Genomic DNA, 17926 nt, shown 5'->3' with positions numbered 1-17926 from the left:
AATAGAATGCAATTGAAGAAGCAATACAGGCAGTGTATGTTTGCATGCATTTAAGGAATTACATCAGTGCATACTGAAGTAGTTAATGAAATCCAAAAAGAGATGTGGGCTATTGGTGAGTTGATAGAGTTGGTAGGCAGGAGCCTAGCAAGCAGAGATCTCAGAGTTCTGTCCCCAGTATTGCATAAAATTAGGTTCAGTGGTATATGTATGTTATTCTTCTTACAGTGGAGGTAAGAAGATCAGAATTGCAAAGCCACCTACTGGATTTAAGACCTCCATGGGCTACATGAAACATTGTCACAAGAAATTTTATTTTAAAAGCAATGGATATATAAGGAACAAAGAAGGAAAAGAAGGAAGGGAGGGAGGGAGGGAGGGAGGGAGGGAGGGAGGGAGGGAAGGAGGGAGGAAACAAAGAAAGAAACAAAGTCATTTGGAAACTTACAACTGTAGAATCTTCCTAAAATAAGCACATACACATTTATAAAAAGTGCTAAAGTGAAGTCACTCCATTTGGGATAAAAACATTTCTTCTAGATACCACAGATAAACAAATAAAAAAGGCTAGTGACAGTAATAAGTTACTTCTTTTGGAGTTGCTAGTCAGAATGTTCCCGTAGACTCCTAAACCTTAAAGGATGAAGCCATTGCTTATGTTTATCTTCCAGAACAGGATGACCCTATTACTGGAGACACCTCATACTCTGTTAGAACACATGGAGAAATCAAGTTGGTATTGACCTACAAACTCATCCCTACTAACTACACTTCATTGTGCAGAAAAATGTTGTGTAAGCTAACAGAGAAACTGCTCATTCATCTTACACAGCTGTGATGGCTTCCTGCTAAAATAATGATCAGCCTGGCAAGACATGGCCACTGGTACAGCACTGGCACAAAGTCATGAGTACCAACAACTTTCTGGTTATACTTAAGGCCTCATCCGCAAGATAAAACCTATACCTAACATGGTTATGTGGGCCAAGAACCTATATCTAGACAGAGTATAAGCAGTATAGGAGAACCTAGTAATATTTTGGTAAATAAATATACTATTAAACTGGTTCCTAATCACTTATTATTGGACCCATAGACTAGTACATTCTCAATCCACATCAGAAAAGCAAACTTTTTTGTAGATAGTTATTAACACAAGGATCTACAACAGGGCAAGATATAGAAAATAAGAGAGTGTAATTCTTTTTCCTAAATGGTAAATCTATATCACACCTCCACCTCCAAAAGTTCCAGGATTATCAGGAAAGAGAGAGCAGAAAAGTTGCAAGAACCAAAGACAGTAGATAACTATAAGGAATAGTGCTTGCCAAATACAGCAGGGCCGTTGCATGTATGAACTCACAGTGGCTGTGATATCAGATACAAGACATAACATGCTTGTCAAGATGAACAAACACCCTGGCAAGGAAAAAGAAGTTGGGGATGAAGTTTGTACCTAGCTGAGGAGTTACTGGCAATTGACAGCTGCTGGGAGAGGAATAATCAGTATTCTTTAAGGATGTGGCACCTGGTAGTTGAGTCATGCTAGACTGGAAGGCCACACATCCAAGATTATGAGGGAAGCCCAAACTAAACTGGATGCATTAAAAATATAGGATACAAATTTGAGTGAGTGTGGAAATAGATCAAGTAGAACTTAGAGTTGTGAGTATGATCAAAATACATTACACAAATTCTCAAAGAACTAATAAAAACATGATAAAATAGTGAAAAAGAAAACTAACTTTTTTAAGGATGAAGTCTTGAAACTCAGCCACCCCATATTGTAGTTTCTGTGCACATTTCTACAGAATGACCCTAGTCTGACCCCCTGAGTATCCTCAGGTTCCTCCACAAGATTCAGGAGCTTACACTGCAAGGAAGGAGAAGTCACTATAAGGTCCAAAAAGTGTGTGACTTATGATGAAACATCACAGACCCCTCCACTACTCCCCTGCGATTCTCTGTCTAGAAGTGAGGAAGATATGTCATCAGAAGCCACAATTGAAATTAACTTGTCACAACATTAGCAAACCTCTGTAGTATAGATACCATTATATTCCGGGCTTAATGAGCATGTGACAAGTATCTAGAATAAGTTTGCTGAGTGACTGATACACTTAAAAATTGTCTCTCTAAAGACCTCTAAGGGATTAAGACCCAACAAAATGAATGACATTTTTACTCTTGGGTGAAAATAGCAATCAGAAATTAAGGCACAAAGCCCAGAGGATGAGAGTGTGCAAGGGAATAAGTATTAGAGGGCTGTGTACTAGTGCTGTTGCTAGAATTAAGAGTGTTCAGGAAGCAGAGAAGAAGCTCTGTTTAAAATCCCAGGATCCTAAAGAAAACACTCCACTGATCTTCATGATTTACTTTTGCACCTGATCTTCAAGCTGACTATTACAAAGTCAGCTATCTCTGCCATCAGAAAATCCTGGAAGAAGCTATTGAAGATGTTTCTCTTCATATCCTCTCTTCCAATTCACGAGAAAAAAAAAAGGTAATTTAGTGCTTAAATAAGGAAAATAGTAAAATATAGTTGATGAAACTATGCACCTAAATAAAGTTCACTGTTCACATTATGAGAGTGTCTGATGTGTCAGATATATGCACAGTGCACCTTGTCTATTCGATATCTCACTCAGCACACCTCATAATAAATCTTTCTGGAAGGCATGATCATAGCCACTTGATATTGGAAAAAAGGAAGAAATAAATATTTGCTCATATTTTGCTCATAAAATTTTTCTCAAATGTGTATTTAACTGCCATAATCCATGCTGGGTTCTCATTTTCCATGACAACACTGCTTTTAGAGCACACAGATAGATGTTCTTGAGAGCTTAATTTTATAAGTACAATAGAGAGCACTAACTGGACTCCAGTTACTTAACAAATACTATTTATCTAATTCTCAAAACAAATGACATGGGCAGGACTGTTGCTTTCCATTTTCCTATATATGAAGAAGTTATAATTTGTCTAACATATACAGCACAGAAGCTGGCCTTGACCCCGATTGTCTAGCTCTGGAATCTGGGCCTTTCTACACATACTTTTTGGGCCAGTGAGGTCGTGAAATATGCTGACATATTTATTGTCTGAATTGATGGGAAGTTAACTAGTAAAAATGCAAAACATGAGCACTACTTGGTTTCTGGGACTTAGCTTTAAGGGGAAAGAAAGTAACCATTAAAAACACCCAGGACATTAAAGTATTGTCCAGAATTCCACAGAGCCCTGAAGTCCTATTTCTAAGACTCACTTTGTGGGACATAACATAAAGTGGCCAACACCAGAAGGAACATGACAATTCACAACAATGTGTTAGCAGAGTAGATTCTTTCATATTTAAACACTAACTGACAAAAATTGTGGAACAGCAGTCTAGTGAAAACATTCTTTCCTCAACTCACATTAATTTTAGTAACATTAAATGCTTCCAAAATTTTCCTATTATCCAGGAGACTATATTAAAGTTTATCCTTGAGAAACTACACTGAGAGGGGGCTTCATAAAACAATACACAATGATGTTAATTAACAATGATGTTAATACAAAACCCACTGCTCCCACCTCAATACAGATATGAAATAGTTTAATCTACATGAATGCTAATAACCTAGAAACACAAATGCAGGTTGCCCAAAAAAGACATGTTACATTTTGAAAATGTTAACATTATATTTTATTGATTGCACAATAAAGAAATTTATAAATTTAGTCATTTATCATAATCTGTGAATGTGGAAGTTAAATATCTTTTGTCCTGCAACATTAGAAAAGCTCATATCTGGTAGGTGGGTCTGACAAGCCAGGAAAATAGTCTTCTTTCTGGAAAGAAGTAAATCCACTAAGGAATTAATCCTTGAATGATATCAAATTTATCAGACTTTATGATCTGGGTATGACTTCTTTTTTATTCCACCCTCTGAAACTAACATAACATTTACTTATGACATAGTGGAAATATCATGTCTAAAGTTGAGATACTCAAGAACACAGGATAGCCTAAAGAAGTAAAGATATCACTTGAGGAAAACAGACCCTTTGGTTACCCAATCATAGCCTTTGATTAGATTGTATGTTTCTCACTTATCTACAGTTATCTGCACTACATACAATATTTTATTTAATGTTTAGAGTATTTGAAATAATTTTTATCCTTTAGTTCTAGTTGCCTTCTGGAAAATTTGATTCCATATTTATAAACCCATGAGAAGTAATTCATTCTAATTCCTAGAGAGATTTGCCATAATATCTAAGATACTATAATTCTTACTTATGATTGATAACCTTAAGTATTCTCTTATGTTGATAGCACATAAGGCTTTAATTTGTGAATATTTCAAAAGAATTCAGCTAACAATACAGTAATACTTTTTAACATATTCAACTTTTCCCAAAAACAAGGATAGAAACAAAAAGCCAGACTTATAAGTCAAGATAGCACAGCTTTTTGGCTTAATCAAATCTTATTTCTTATTTTATAATTGGAAATGGAAATTGTCCTACAATAGGAGTAATTTTCCACTACTGCTTATTTGCCATCACTAGCCAACATTACCATTAAAGTTTTCAGAACAATTAAATGTATTATATATCACTTAATCAATAAATACAAAAAATCAATAAATATAGGCATGAGTTCTCAAGTTATGAAATACAATGAGACTGTTTTGTACAGTTTCAATACAAAAGAGTCAATTAAATCTTTGATTATCTTTTTAAAACTCTAAAGTACCTCTGAGGTGGCAGAAGTCTGACTGTGTCCTAGTGTTTCTCGGAACCATGGCTGTATACACTGGTGATCTGAGTCTGATTCTTCAGAACCTAAAGAGTAGAAGAGAACCAACACCTGTAAGATGTCTGGTCATCTCCACATGTGCAATGTGGCATGTACCCACTACCACATGGATATATGCATGCGCATAAGTATATACACAAGCACACATATGTACATGCATGCACATTAAATACATAAAGATAAATGTACACTTGAAAACATAATTAGCATCATATTTCTAATTGTTTAATATATCTGCCACATTTATCATAGACAATTTTAATCCATTATTGTTTTTATAACTTTGTGTATGTTGTGAGACATGCATAGGAGTGCAGGTATCTCCAGAGGCTAGAATTCGTGGATCCTGCTGAAACTGGAGATACAGGTGATACTGAGTTGTCTACCCTACCCCCACAAATTAACCTTTATTAAAGTAACCTATTTTTATGGACCTATTAAATGTTCTTACTTTTTTCTTAAGAGGAAGAACATTTGGGTTTGTCTCTATGAATTTGGATATAAGAAAGAGGTTCCTTTGGAAGATTTAAAATGTCTTGGTCAACTATAAAATTACACTTTTATTCAAGTTATTTTGAATAATAAGAGAGTTGTTATGAAATGTACTAAAAACCTTTAATCTTTTATAAAATTAATATAGATTAAGTGAGAAAAAAGCACATAGTTATTGCAAAATATACTTAGTGAAAGAATGTTATATCCCCATATGTTTCTTTATTGAATATAAGGCTATAGGGCTGATTACCCATTGGATAATTCTATGGGTCAAGGTGTTGCTGTCAAACCTGGTGGCATGAGTTTGATACCTGGCAATGTGAACTGTAGAATGAAAGAAACAACTCATGTAGGTTGGCCTCTGATCTCCACCTATGGATCATATTATGCATGAACTCACACATGAATGCATGCATGTACATATGTGTACATTCATACAGCACACACAGTGTAAATGCATAAAGCTATAAATGTAACTTTAAAAACAAAATTAGCATCATTTTATCAGTTAAGAGCATGCCAAGGGAAATTGAAATTTGTTTAGAAAATTCTTTTGAAAATCTGAATATTAATGGATTTAAGATCTATAAAACTCAGAATCAGTAGAAGTGATGCAAGACAGGCTATGACTTTAGTTACTTGGGTATTTATTCAACTGTTGGTGTTGTTGAAGATAAATATCACACAGATTTTCTGAAGTTTACGTGACTGTGACATGAAGGCACTGAGAAGAAGTTTAAGGGAAGACATACAAATCTAAGAGTTTTTCTCCTAAAATTTTGTGTGATTAGAGGTGGTTATATGTACCTTACAGGATTGTTTTTCTCTATATTAAAGGAAGTCTTTGTTGTAGAATATTTTTCAATCCATGAAATTACCTTGTGTTAATTCTTATTCATGTAGTTATTTGTCTCCCAGGAACTCATGGTGGAAATTCTTCAACCAATTCTGAGCATTTAATTATGATTTAAGGCCTCTTATAACAGTGCATGTCTCCCTGTCATAGCAATGCTAAGACCTTTACTCCAGTACTTTATTTTTATGAAATATCAAGTAATTACTTTCTGAGGAAATATCCAATATTTTCTAAAAGGGGCAGATCTTTGAATCAGAAAAATTATGAGAATGATTTTTGCTAAGGAAACATAACTTTAGTCATTTTTAAAATGTAGCGTCATTTGTGTATTTAACTATTAATTTAGAAGTTCAGAAATGTAGTACAGAAAGACATGCTAAAATTTGTGACAATATGCAAATTTTTATGAATATATTAAATATTTAGAGTTTTTATTATTTTATTATTTTCAATTCCATACATGTATTTAATGCACTCCATTCATACTCAACTCCTCACCTTCTGTTACCCTCTTTCTTTCTCAACAACCTCCTTATATCAACAACTCCTCTTGCCACTCCTCTATCTTTTCACTGTGTGGCCAACTGGGTTTAACCAGGGCCACCAATGTGGGGATGTGTTTGGAGCTCTTGGTTGGAACATGAGCTCCACCACGGAACACAATGACTTCTCTCCCTCAGCATTCATCAACTGATAATGACTGGCCTTAGAGGGGCTAGAACTCAAGCATTCCTACTTATCCATGACTGCATTTTGTCCAACCCAGTCATGTGCAAGCTCTAGTAGGCAATCCCAGAGCTGAGAGTTCATGAATATGAGGCAGTCACGTCATTCCCAGAGGATAACATTTTACTGTGCTCCTCATCACTGGGTGGCTCTTACATTCCATTTTACCCCCTCTTTTGTAAGGTTTGGAGCTTTGGAAAATATAATATGTGTGTTATTATTTTAGTGTATATATTTTCTTAGGCTTGACTAAGATAAGATAAAGCCCTTCCATAGCCAGTATTCTCTCCAGTTTGATACTAAATAGCACAATTAACCCTCTGTATTTTAGCAAGAATTGGTGAGGACCTGGATGCCAGGGAGGATACATATCACCAATACAAAAAAAAAAAAAAAAAACAGTTGTTCATATCTCTGTCTGTACTACAAAGTAGAAAATTCATTCGTTGCTGTTGAAGTTTAAATGAAGCTGTTTTTAAATTATTTTTTGTTAACTATCAATCAGTCATTAACTTGGTAACAAACTTAAATTAATAACTCAAATAGGCTTCTCAATGAAATCATTAGAATTCTCTGAGATCTAGAGCACTTGTCAAACAGCCACTGCATTGAAAAACCCACCTTCTCTATGATACCTTCAACTCCTATGTCAGGTGTAATGCCATAGGAGTGAACCCAACATTGTTCTGGTGGTGAATGGTTGATCTTAGTGGTTCCCAGCACAGAAAAATATTCAAGTAATAACAGAGCTGTTATTTATTAAACACTTCTGGATATTACAAACATAATAAATTTACAAAATAACAGATGGTAAGGGAAGATAAATGAGGAACAAAGAAAATTTTAAAAACTTAAAGTCCCAGAAATAAAATATTTAGTAAGTTATGAACATAGAAATGTTAGAGATCTTTCTATACAGTCTTCAAATGTTCTGGCTAGCTTTTTATTTCTTTTAATTGAAAACAGATTTTTCTCTCATACAATACATCCTGACCACAATTTCCCCTCCCTCTACTCATCCCAACCCCCCCAACACACACACACACACACACACACACACACACACACACACACACACACACACTTCACTTTCTCTATGAAATCTACTAGTTCTAATTTCCTCTTTAGGAAAACAATAAGCTTTCAAGAGACAGCAGCCAAACAGGACAAAACAATATACCATGAGACAAGGCAGAAGGCCCCATATCAAAGCTGGACAAGGCAACTCAACAGAAGGAAAAGAGTCTCAAGGTCAGGCAAAAGAGAGAGAGACACACCTGCTTTCACTGTTAGGAGTCCCACAAAAACACCAAGCTAACAGCCATAACATATGTGCAGAGGACATGGTGCAGGTCCTATGGTTGCAGTTTCTGTCTCCATTATCCCAAGTGAGCCCTGCAAAGTTTGTTCACTGTGTTATGTTCTCCTGGTGTCCTCTATCCACCCTGACTCCAACAATCTATCCTCCTATCCTGCTGTGTTCCCTGAGTTCCAAGGGAAGAAACCCATTGGAGATCTCCAGTCTAGACTCTCTGCACAATGTCTGGCCATCTCTGAACCCAGTCCTTTTTGTTGCTGGAGTAGGTGTCTCTGGTTACAACTGTCCATGGCACCAATCTATGAGTATAGCAAAATATCATTAGAAATCATTTCATTGATTGATTGATTGACTGATTGATTGTCTGTCACTTGTGTTTTGTTCCAACCTAGGTCTCTGGGCTATTCAGCCTCCAGTTCCTGGCTATCCATGAAGTATAGGGCATTGGTTCCCTTTCATGGCATGGGGCTCAAGTTAAACCAAACATTGATTGGCCACTACCATAAGTTCTGTGCCAGCAATTCCACAGCACACCTCACAGGCTGGACAGATTGTAGGTCAAGTGTTTTGTGGCTGCATTGGTATGCAGGCCTCTCTTTTCATAGCCTACAGAGTATCATCTCACTTGAAAGAGACTAGAACATATGAGTGAATGCTACATACAGGCACCAGTCTGATCTCTTTACCTTCAGTGAGTTGTGTAGATTTTGTCCTCTGCAATGGCACCTTGGTGTCAGTTTTCAGGGAGCAACTTTATGTCCTATCATCAGCCTGAGTTGTTTAGGGATTTCCACTGGAGCACCCTCAGTCAACGACTCAACCCAGTCACACCACTGAAAACCTTGTCAAGCCACAAAACATGCTCAGTTCAGGCTCCATATCCTTAGTAACTAGGACTGCTCACTAGGATCTCTCTCATGGATTTCAGAAAGTTTCCATTGCTCTAGTTTTACACACACACACACACACACACACACGGGGGGGGGGGGGGGGAAGAACTCCCCAATTCCAGCTGTCTCTGCCCTCACTCTCTATCCATCCCTTTTCCCCCCAGACCTGATTCTTCCTGCTCATAACTCCAACTGCCCTCAGTCTACCCACACAACCTTTTCTACTTCTCCTTCCCAGGGAGATACATGCATCTTCCCTAGAGCCTTCCCCTTTACCTAATCTGTCTCAGTCTGTGGATTGTAGATTGATTATCATTTACTTAATAATTCATATCAACTCATAAATGAAAGCATGCTATACTTGTCTTTTTGGGTCTGGGTTACCACACTCAGGATCATTTTTTCAAGTTTCAGCCATTTGACTTCAGATTTTATGGTGTCATTTTTTTCAACATCTGAATAATACTTCATTGTGCAAATGTACTACATTTTGTCTATCTATTATTCAGTGGAGGGACATCTAGGTTGTTTCCACATCCTAGCTAATATAAATAAAGCTGCAATGAACATATTTAAGCAAGTGTCCTTGTGGTAGGATACAGTGTCCTTTGGGTATATGCCCAAGAGTGGTATACCTAAGTATTGAGTAGATTGATTTCCAATTTTTGAGACACAAACATCGATTTACATAATGGCTGTACATGTTTACACTCCCACCAACAATGGAGGAGTATTCCCTTTGCTTCACACCCCTGCCACATGACCTGTCACCGATGCCATTCATCTTAGTCATTCTGACAACTGTTAGATAGAATCTCAAGTTTTGATTTGCATTTGGCTGATGGCTAAGGACATTGTCCATTTCTTAGTGTTTCCCATCCGTTTGTGATTGTGCTATTGAGAATTCTGTTTAGATTTAGCTAGCCTTAATTGTCAACTTGATGAGAATCACCTGGGAAAAGAGTTTCAGTGAGGTGTTGACTATGTCGACACTGTGGGTGGTTCCACTCCATAGGCAGGGTATTCTAAACTGTGTACAAGTGGAGAAAGTGAACTGAATACTAACATCAGTGCATTTATGACATTCTTCTGACTGTGGATGTAATAGAAACAGCAGCCTCATGTTGCTGGTATCTTGACCTCTCTACTGGGATCAACTCTAACCTCCAACAATGAGATTGCTTTTCCAGGATATTTTTCAGGGCAAAAAAAATGAAATAAAGTCAGAAAGCCTTCATGAGATACTGACCCAGAGACTACAAAATGATGTAGATTAGGTGAGATTTCTAGGCAAAGAAAAAACCTACAGGAAAAATTCTAAGCAGGAACAAAAGAGGCATCTTCTAGAGAAAGAAGTCCATGGAACTGAAAGAACTGGGAAATGTGATGGCATACTAGGAAATAGAAGTGAGAAAATAGTGAACATAGGCAAAGGCCAGATTATTTAGGGTCCATGCACAATAAATTGGTGCTTAGATTTTACACTAGGATAGGAAAGTTACTAAGTCCAAAGAAATTATGTTCTCTGATCAAATTATAAAAGGTCAATATGGTTACTGGATGATTGTGAAAAATCAGAGGGATCGTTCAGGAAGATTTGTAGCAATCCAGACATATGATTATGTATGCTTGAACCTGAGGTACACAGAGTGGCATAGGAGAGAGACCAGCCAAGGAATAGATTGGAAACAGCCTGTGAGAATGACATCTATGTATGAGGTTGAGGAAAATGAAATAGATAAGACATTGCAAAGGAGAGAAAGACATCCTTCAAATATTTACTCAGTTATCTATACTTTCAAAAATAAATAGTCCAAATAGATGTTGGTCCATATATTGAGAATTTAGAAAAATTGGTAAAACTATTTATACCAAACCACACAGCCACTATTAGGCAATAAACTATTTGAGTTGTTTTTTTAAGTTATCATTTCTCTATGTTTAACCACAAATACAGACACTTAATAATTTATGTGGGGAGAGAGTCATCGTGTCATCTTACCTTTGGGGATTAAATAGTTTGAATTACTTAGTTATTTAAAATATTGTTAATGTTCTTTTTGCCACTTATCAGTGAAGACTGTACCAAAAAAAAGTCTAGGATTTATTCTTGAAACATACAAAAGGCAGGGAAAATTGGGGCAAATTTTTTCTTTTAAAATAATGAATATCATGAGTGATAGTTTTAATTTTTTTAAATATGAGATACTTGTAGAATTTGAATTTAGTTCTTCCTCATGAGAAGTAAATACTTTGCCATTTAAAACCTGAATCTGAGGCCGTGAACAGATGAGTGTAAAATCTCAGCACACATGTAGTGGGTAATATTTAGAAAATGTCACCTGGTCGAGCTTGTTCCAGGGCAGCCACCATGTTCCCACTGCTCCTCAATTCTGACCAGGGCTCTGGCTAGCTAGATGCACAGGCCCAAGAACCCATGAGATGCCAGTGTGGTGTCTGGCTCTGCCAATCCACCATGCTGTCCATAATGCTTAGCTGAGCCCAGACCATTCCTACTATGCCCACGGTACCTAGCAGAACAAAGACTCTTAATGCTTGAAGATTATCCAATAGATTGATATATTTGGAAATGCTCAATTAACAATGCCCTCACAATTAGAATTGTTGCCCAATTATCTAACCTAGATACTATAACTACCTTAGACTGCTAGAGATGCATACATCCACAGCCATCTTCTCTCCTCCTCTGTCCTTCTCTCTCCTCCCCTTTCTCATTCCACCTACTTTTCATACTGCTCAATGGCTGAGCTTTATTGGAAATGAACTGGGGGCAGGGATATCCCACTATACACACACATAGAAGACAGTTCTCTACCTGCAGACATTTTTTCCCTTCTGCCCCAACCAATCCCATACAGGAAACCCATACAGTAATACAAACTGGGTGAGAACTTAGAATATTGGTTGTTCAATTTGAATAATGTGAGTGTCCTTGACGGAGGATTATGTGCTGTTTTTGTCTCCTAGTTTTGGGGGTGAGGAAGGGCACTTTATTTCTGGGTTTTTCACAGTCAAGATCAATCTCCTTTGAACATCTTACATGACAGACAAGTACTCTACCATTGAGCTCATCACAACTACCACTGAGATGCATCCCAGCTCCAAATTAATGTTCTGCTGAGAGAGGACTGTATCTCCTAATGAACACATATCATCTCCATCAAATTATTGATATTAAATTTAGCTTTGCCTATGTCTTTAAGTTCTAGCTATTCATAAATTTCCACTAGAAATTTTGATGGATTTATACATGAATTTGCTACTTAAAACAAAGACCCAATAGATTACGCTGAAATATGGTTATTCTGTATTTCAGATTAAATTTAGGTTACACTAACATTCCGTTTCTGGTTTGGGCAGTCTTAAGGATCAAGTCAGGGCTTAATGAGTGCTAGGTGGGTGTTCTCCAAATTGAGCTACAACTCTACACCAAAACTTTCACATTTTTACTCTCAAGAGTCATCAAGTAACGTATCTAAGAACAAATGTACCACAGGACTAATGAATACTAATGAAATATACTTATTCATTTTTTCCTTTTCATTTGTTTATTTCTGGGTTTGTTTGTTTGTTTGTTTGAAACAGGATCTCCTGTAACCCAAACTAAACTCAAATTTAGTATATAGTTGATGATGGCCTTGAACTTCTAACACTCCTGCTTCAACTTTTCAAGTGCTGGGCTTACAGGTATGTACAACCATTAGCAGATTCCATTCATTTTTCTTAACTAGGAGGTATTTCTAAATGCAAGGGTCATGTGTATCTTCCATCTCACCCAAAATAATATTCCTTGATATACCAATTACATCAATATATGCTTACAATGGTGTTTGATGAAGAAATAGTCAACCTAGCCTATTTATATCAATGAAAGAGAATCAGAGGAATGCCTTGATATGCAGCATAGAATAGAAACTTAAATTTTTCCATTCATTGCTGAATATCCAGTGCTTGGAAAAAAAATACCTAGCAAACTGTAAAACTCCAATAAATATTGAATAGATGATGAGCAAACTATTCTGTTTTCTGTTTGGGCAAACATTAAATTCCCTCAGCTATTTCTAGAATATTCAACAATTTCTAGTGCTTTCACAGGGCACAGACAAATGAAAACCTTTGGCAGCCCCAGCAACTCCAGCACCATCACTGGCTTCATCCTCTTGGGCTTCCCCTACCCCAGGGAAGGGCAGATCCTCCTTTTTGTGCTCTTCTTCATTGTCTACCTCCTCATCCTCATGGGCAACGCTTCCATCATCTGTGCTGTGTACTGTGATCAGAGACTACACACCCCCATGTACTTCCTACTGGCCAACTTCTCCTTCCTGGAGATCTGGTATGTCACTTCCACAGTCCCCAACATGTTAGCTAACTTCCTCTCTGACACCAAGGTCATCTCCTTCTCTGGATGCTTCCTGCAGTTCTATTTTTTCTTCTCCTTTGGTTCTACAGAATGCTTTTTCCTGGCAGTCATGGCATTTGATCGATACCTTGCCATCTGCAGGCCTCTACATTACCCTGCTCTCATGACTGGGAGCCTCTGCAACACCCTTGTGATCAGTTGCTGGGTGCTTGGTTTCCTCTGGTTCCCTGTACCCATCATCATCATCTCCCAGATGTCCTTCTGTGGGTCCAGAATTATAGACCACTTCCTGTGTGACCCAGGTCCTCTTTTGGCCCTTGCCTGTTCCAGAGACCCATTGATGGAGTTTTTCTGGACAATTATAATGTCTCTGCTCCTGGTTATTCCTTTCCTCTTCATCATGGGATCTTATATATTGGTCCTGAGAACTGTGTTCAGACTTCCTTCAAGAGATGGACAAAAAAAGGCCTTCTCTACTTGTGGGTCACATGTGACTGTGGTTTCTCTTTTCTATGGCTCAGTGATGATAATGTATCTGAGCCCAACATCTGAACATGAAGCTGGAATGCAGAAGGTTGTGACTCTGTTTTATTCTGTGGGTACTCCACTCCTTAATCCCGTGATATACAGTCTGCGAAACAAAGATATGAAACATGCCCTGCAGAAGATTTTAAGAACATAAAAATTTTAAATTTAAGCAAACAAATCATATTTAAGTATCTATATACATACATATACTTAAATATATTTGTATATATGAATAAATTGAATTCAATATATATTCAAGTATATATATACATATATATGCATATTATTCAACCACAAGAATGATTAAATTGTGCTATTTACAGCAACATGAATAACATGTGAAGTAAAATATGTCAGTTATAGGAAGTCTTATTCTGCATGTTGTCATGTATATGTAGAATGTTTTACAAAATGAATAGGATAATATTTACCAGAGACTAAGAAGTATAAGAAGAAACAATATGGTTTGGGTTTATAGCTGGTGCAGTTGAATAGTTACTCAACATCTGTGTTTGATAATGTAGTAAGGTAAATATGTCTGTGTAACATTAATTCTGTTTCAAACAAAAGGACTGAGATTTTGTGTGTTCTTGGCATAAAAATATGACAAGCATTTTAAATAACATTAATGACAATTATGTTGAGGTTATATGCATTGTACTTTCATATTGAGTGTCATCTTGTACCTCACACATGTATACAATTATTAAATAAAATTAAATTTAAAATAAAAATTTAGAACTATGCATATTAGAATATGTCTATAATACCAGAACCTGAAACATGAGACTGACAGATCAGAATTCCAAGGGAGCTTGGATACACAGTAAGATCACGTTTCACAAAACAAAATAGAAGAGCATGACGGTCCATGCCTAGGATATATTTCCTGTTGCTATAGTAAAATCCATGACAAAAAGCAATTTAGGAAACAGAAGGATTACCTTGTATACAGATTATAATCCATCATTCTGTGGAGCCAAGACAAGATTTTAAAGCATGAAACTGGAGGCAAGAAATGAACTGGAGACCATGAAGGAATATATTGTACTTGCTTGCTTTCCATGACTTGCTTAACTTGCTTTTATCTGCAAACCAGGATCACCTGCCCAGGAATACAATCACCTATTGGACCCTCCCACATCACTCACTAGTCAAGAAAATGTCACATAGATATCCCCATAGGCCATTCCAACTGAGGCTAATTCTAGGTGACTCTAATTTATGTCAAGTAGACAAAAAATAATCAATACATATGATCACTTGCCAACTTGACACACAAACACATTGCCATTAAATAACATTTCCTTTGTTTATTTTTTTCAATTTTTATTATTTTATTTATTTACACTCCCTTTGTTGCCCCCCTTTAGGTCCCCTTCCCACAGTTCATCATCCCATTCCCCCTCCCATTGCCTCTGAGAAGGTGCTTCCCACGCACCAGGACTCCCCCTACCCTGGGGCCTCAAGTTTCTCGAGGATTAGGCACATCTACCACTAAGGCCTGACCAGGCTGACCTCTGCTATATTTGTACCAGGGACCTCAAACTGGCCTGTGTATGCTGCTGGTTGGTGGCTCAGTCCCTGGGAGCTCCCTGGAGTCTGGGTTAGTTGAGATTGCTGGTTTTCCTATGGGATCACTCTCCCCTTCAGCTTCCTCAATCCTTCCCTTAATTAAACCATAGGGGTCACCAACTTTAGTCCAACAGTTGAGTGTAAGTATCTATGTCTGTCTCAGTCAGCTGTTGGTAGGGCCTCTCAGGGGACAGCCATGCCAGGCTCCTATCTGTAAGCCCATCATAGCATCAGTAATAGTGTCAGGCCTTGGTGCCTTCCCATAGATGGATCCCAAGTTGGGCCGGTCACTGAACCACCTTTCCTTTAGTCTCTTCTCCATTTTGTCCCTACAGTTCTTTTAGACAGGAACAGTTCTCAGTCAGAAATTTTGACTGTAAGTTAGTAACCCTGTTTCTCCACTTGAGGTCCTGTCCATCTACAGGAGGTGGCCTCACTGAGTTCTCTCTCACCAATGTTGGGCATATTGGCTAAGGTCAACCCCATTGAATCCTTAGAGTCTCTTACCTCCCGGGTCTCCGGTACTTTCTAGGGGTTCCCACACTCCCACCACCACCCCCATTCTGCTTATGTTCATTCATTCTCTTGGCCCTCTGGGTTTCTCTCCTGCTCCCCTCCCCTCCATACCTGATTCTGTTCCTCTTTTCTCCTCCCACTTCCCTCTCCTGCCCAGGTCCCTCCCTTCTTCTTCCCATGATTATTTCCTTCCCCCTTCTAAGTTGAATTGAAACATTCTCACTTGGGCCTTTCTACTTGTTACACTTCTTAAAGACTGTGGGTTGTGTCCTAGGTATTCTGTATTTTGGGGCTAATATCTGCTAATCAGTGAGTACATACCATGTATGTTCTTTTGAGTCTGAGTTACATCACTCAGGATATTTTTAAGTTTCATCCATTTGCCTGCAAAATTCATGGTATCTTCATTTTTAGAAGCTGAATAGTATTTCATTGTGTAAATGAACCACATTTTCTGTATCCATTTTTCCATTGAGGGACATCTGGGTTGTTTCCACCTTCTGGCTATTATAAAGAAGTCTGCTGTGAACATAGTAGAGCACGTGTCCTTGTGATAAAGTGTAGCATCTTTGGGGTATATGCCCAGAAGTGGTATAGCTGAGTCTTCAGGTAGAGCTATTTCCAATTTTCTGAGGAACTGCCAGATTGATTTCCAAAGTGGTTGAACCAGTATGCAGTTCCACCATCAATGAAGTAGTGTTTCTCTTTCTCCACACCCTTGCCTGCTGTTGCCTGAGTTTTTTATCTTAGCCATTCTGATTGGTGTGAGATGAAATCTCAGGGTCCCTGATGACTAAAAACTTTGAAGATTTCTTTAAGTGCTTCTTGGCCATTCAAGATTCTTCTGTTGTGAATTCCCTATTTAGCTCTGTACCCCATATTTTTGTTGGGTTGTTTGGTTTTTTGGAGGTCAACTTCTTGAGTTCTTTATATTCTTTGGATATTAGTCCTCTGTCAGATGTAAGGTTAGTGAAGATTTTTTTTTCCCAATCTGTAGGTTGCTGATTTGTCCTATTGATGATGTCTTTTGCCTTATAGAAACTTTTCAGCTTCATGAGGTCCTATTTATCAATTATTGATTTTATTTATTTATTTATTTATTTATTTATTTTAAACCCCAAATTTTATTCCCCTCCTGGTCCACCCTCCAATTGTTCCACATACCTCCTCTCCACCCCCTGTCTCCACAAGGATGTCCCCACCCCACCAGAACTCTAAACTCCCTGGGGCCTCCAGTCTCCTGAGGTTTGGGTGCATATTCTCTGATTAAACTAGACCCAGCAGTCCTCTGCTATATATGTGATTGGGACCTCATATCAGCTGGTATATGCTGCCTGGTTGGTGGTCCAGTGTTTGGGAGATCTCAGAGATTCAGATTGAGACTGCTGATCCTGCTACAGGGTCACCCTCCTCCTCAGCTTCTTCCAACTTTTCCCTAATTCAACCACAGGGGTCAGCAGCTTCTGTTCATTGGTTGGGTGCAAATATCCACATCTGACTCTTTCAGCTGCTTGTTGGGTCTCTTGGAGGGCAATCATGATAGGCCCCTTTTTGTGAACACTCCATAACCTGAAAAATAGTGTCAGGCCTTGGAACCTCCCCTTGAGCTGAATCACACTTTGGGCCCATCACTGAGCTTTCTTTTTCTTGGGCTCCTCTCCATTTCTACCTCTGCAGTTCTTTCAGACAGGAACAATTATAGGTCAGAATTTTAACTGTGTGGGATGGCAACTCCCTCCCTCACTTGATATCCTGTCTTCCTGTTGGAGGTAGTCTCTATAACTTTACTTAACAATAAAAGAATGGCTGGCGGAATTACCATCCCTGACCT

At 37.9% G+C, this 17926-nt stretch overlaps 1 protein-coding gene across 2 annotated transcripts; it reads left to right on the top strand.

Moving 5' to 3' along the window:
- Positions 1 to 2122: 2122 nt before the first annotated feature.
- On the top strand, positions 2123 to 14745 carry LOC117705910 (olfactory receptor 11G2-like). Of its 2 annotated transcripts, none has more exons than XM_034498691.2 (3): positions 2123 to 2503; positions 12702 to 12803; positions 13201 to 14745. In XM_034498691.2, exon 3 carries the CDS (start codon positions 13223 to 13225, stop codon positions 14156 to 14158), a length of 936 nt encoding a protein of 311 aa, XP_034354582.1. In that variant the 5' UTR covers positions 2123 to 2503; positions 12702 to 12803; positions 13201 to 13222; the 3' UTR covers positions 14159 to 14745. The 2 variants fall into 2 exon arrangements, with proteins under 2 accessions (XP_034354582.1, XP_076787206.1); XM_076931091.1 differs by having other exon boundaries at positions 2124 to 2503; positions 13212 to 14745.
- The last annotated feature ends 3181 nt before the right edge of the window (positions 14746 to 17926 follow it).

Source organism: Arvicanthis niloticus, chromosome 3 (assembly GCF_011762505.2).
Source record: "Arvicanthis niloticus isolate mArvNil1 chromosome 3, mArvNil1.pat.X, whole genome shotgun sequence".
Classification (NCBI taxonomy): Eukaryota; Metazoa; Chordata; class Mammalia; order Rodentia; family Muridae; genus Arvicanthis; species Arvicanthis niloticus.
Note: the sequence above shows the minus strand (reverse complement) of the source record. Positions and strands in the feature narration are given on the sequence as shown.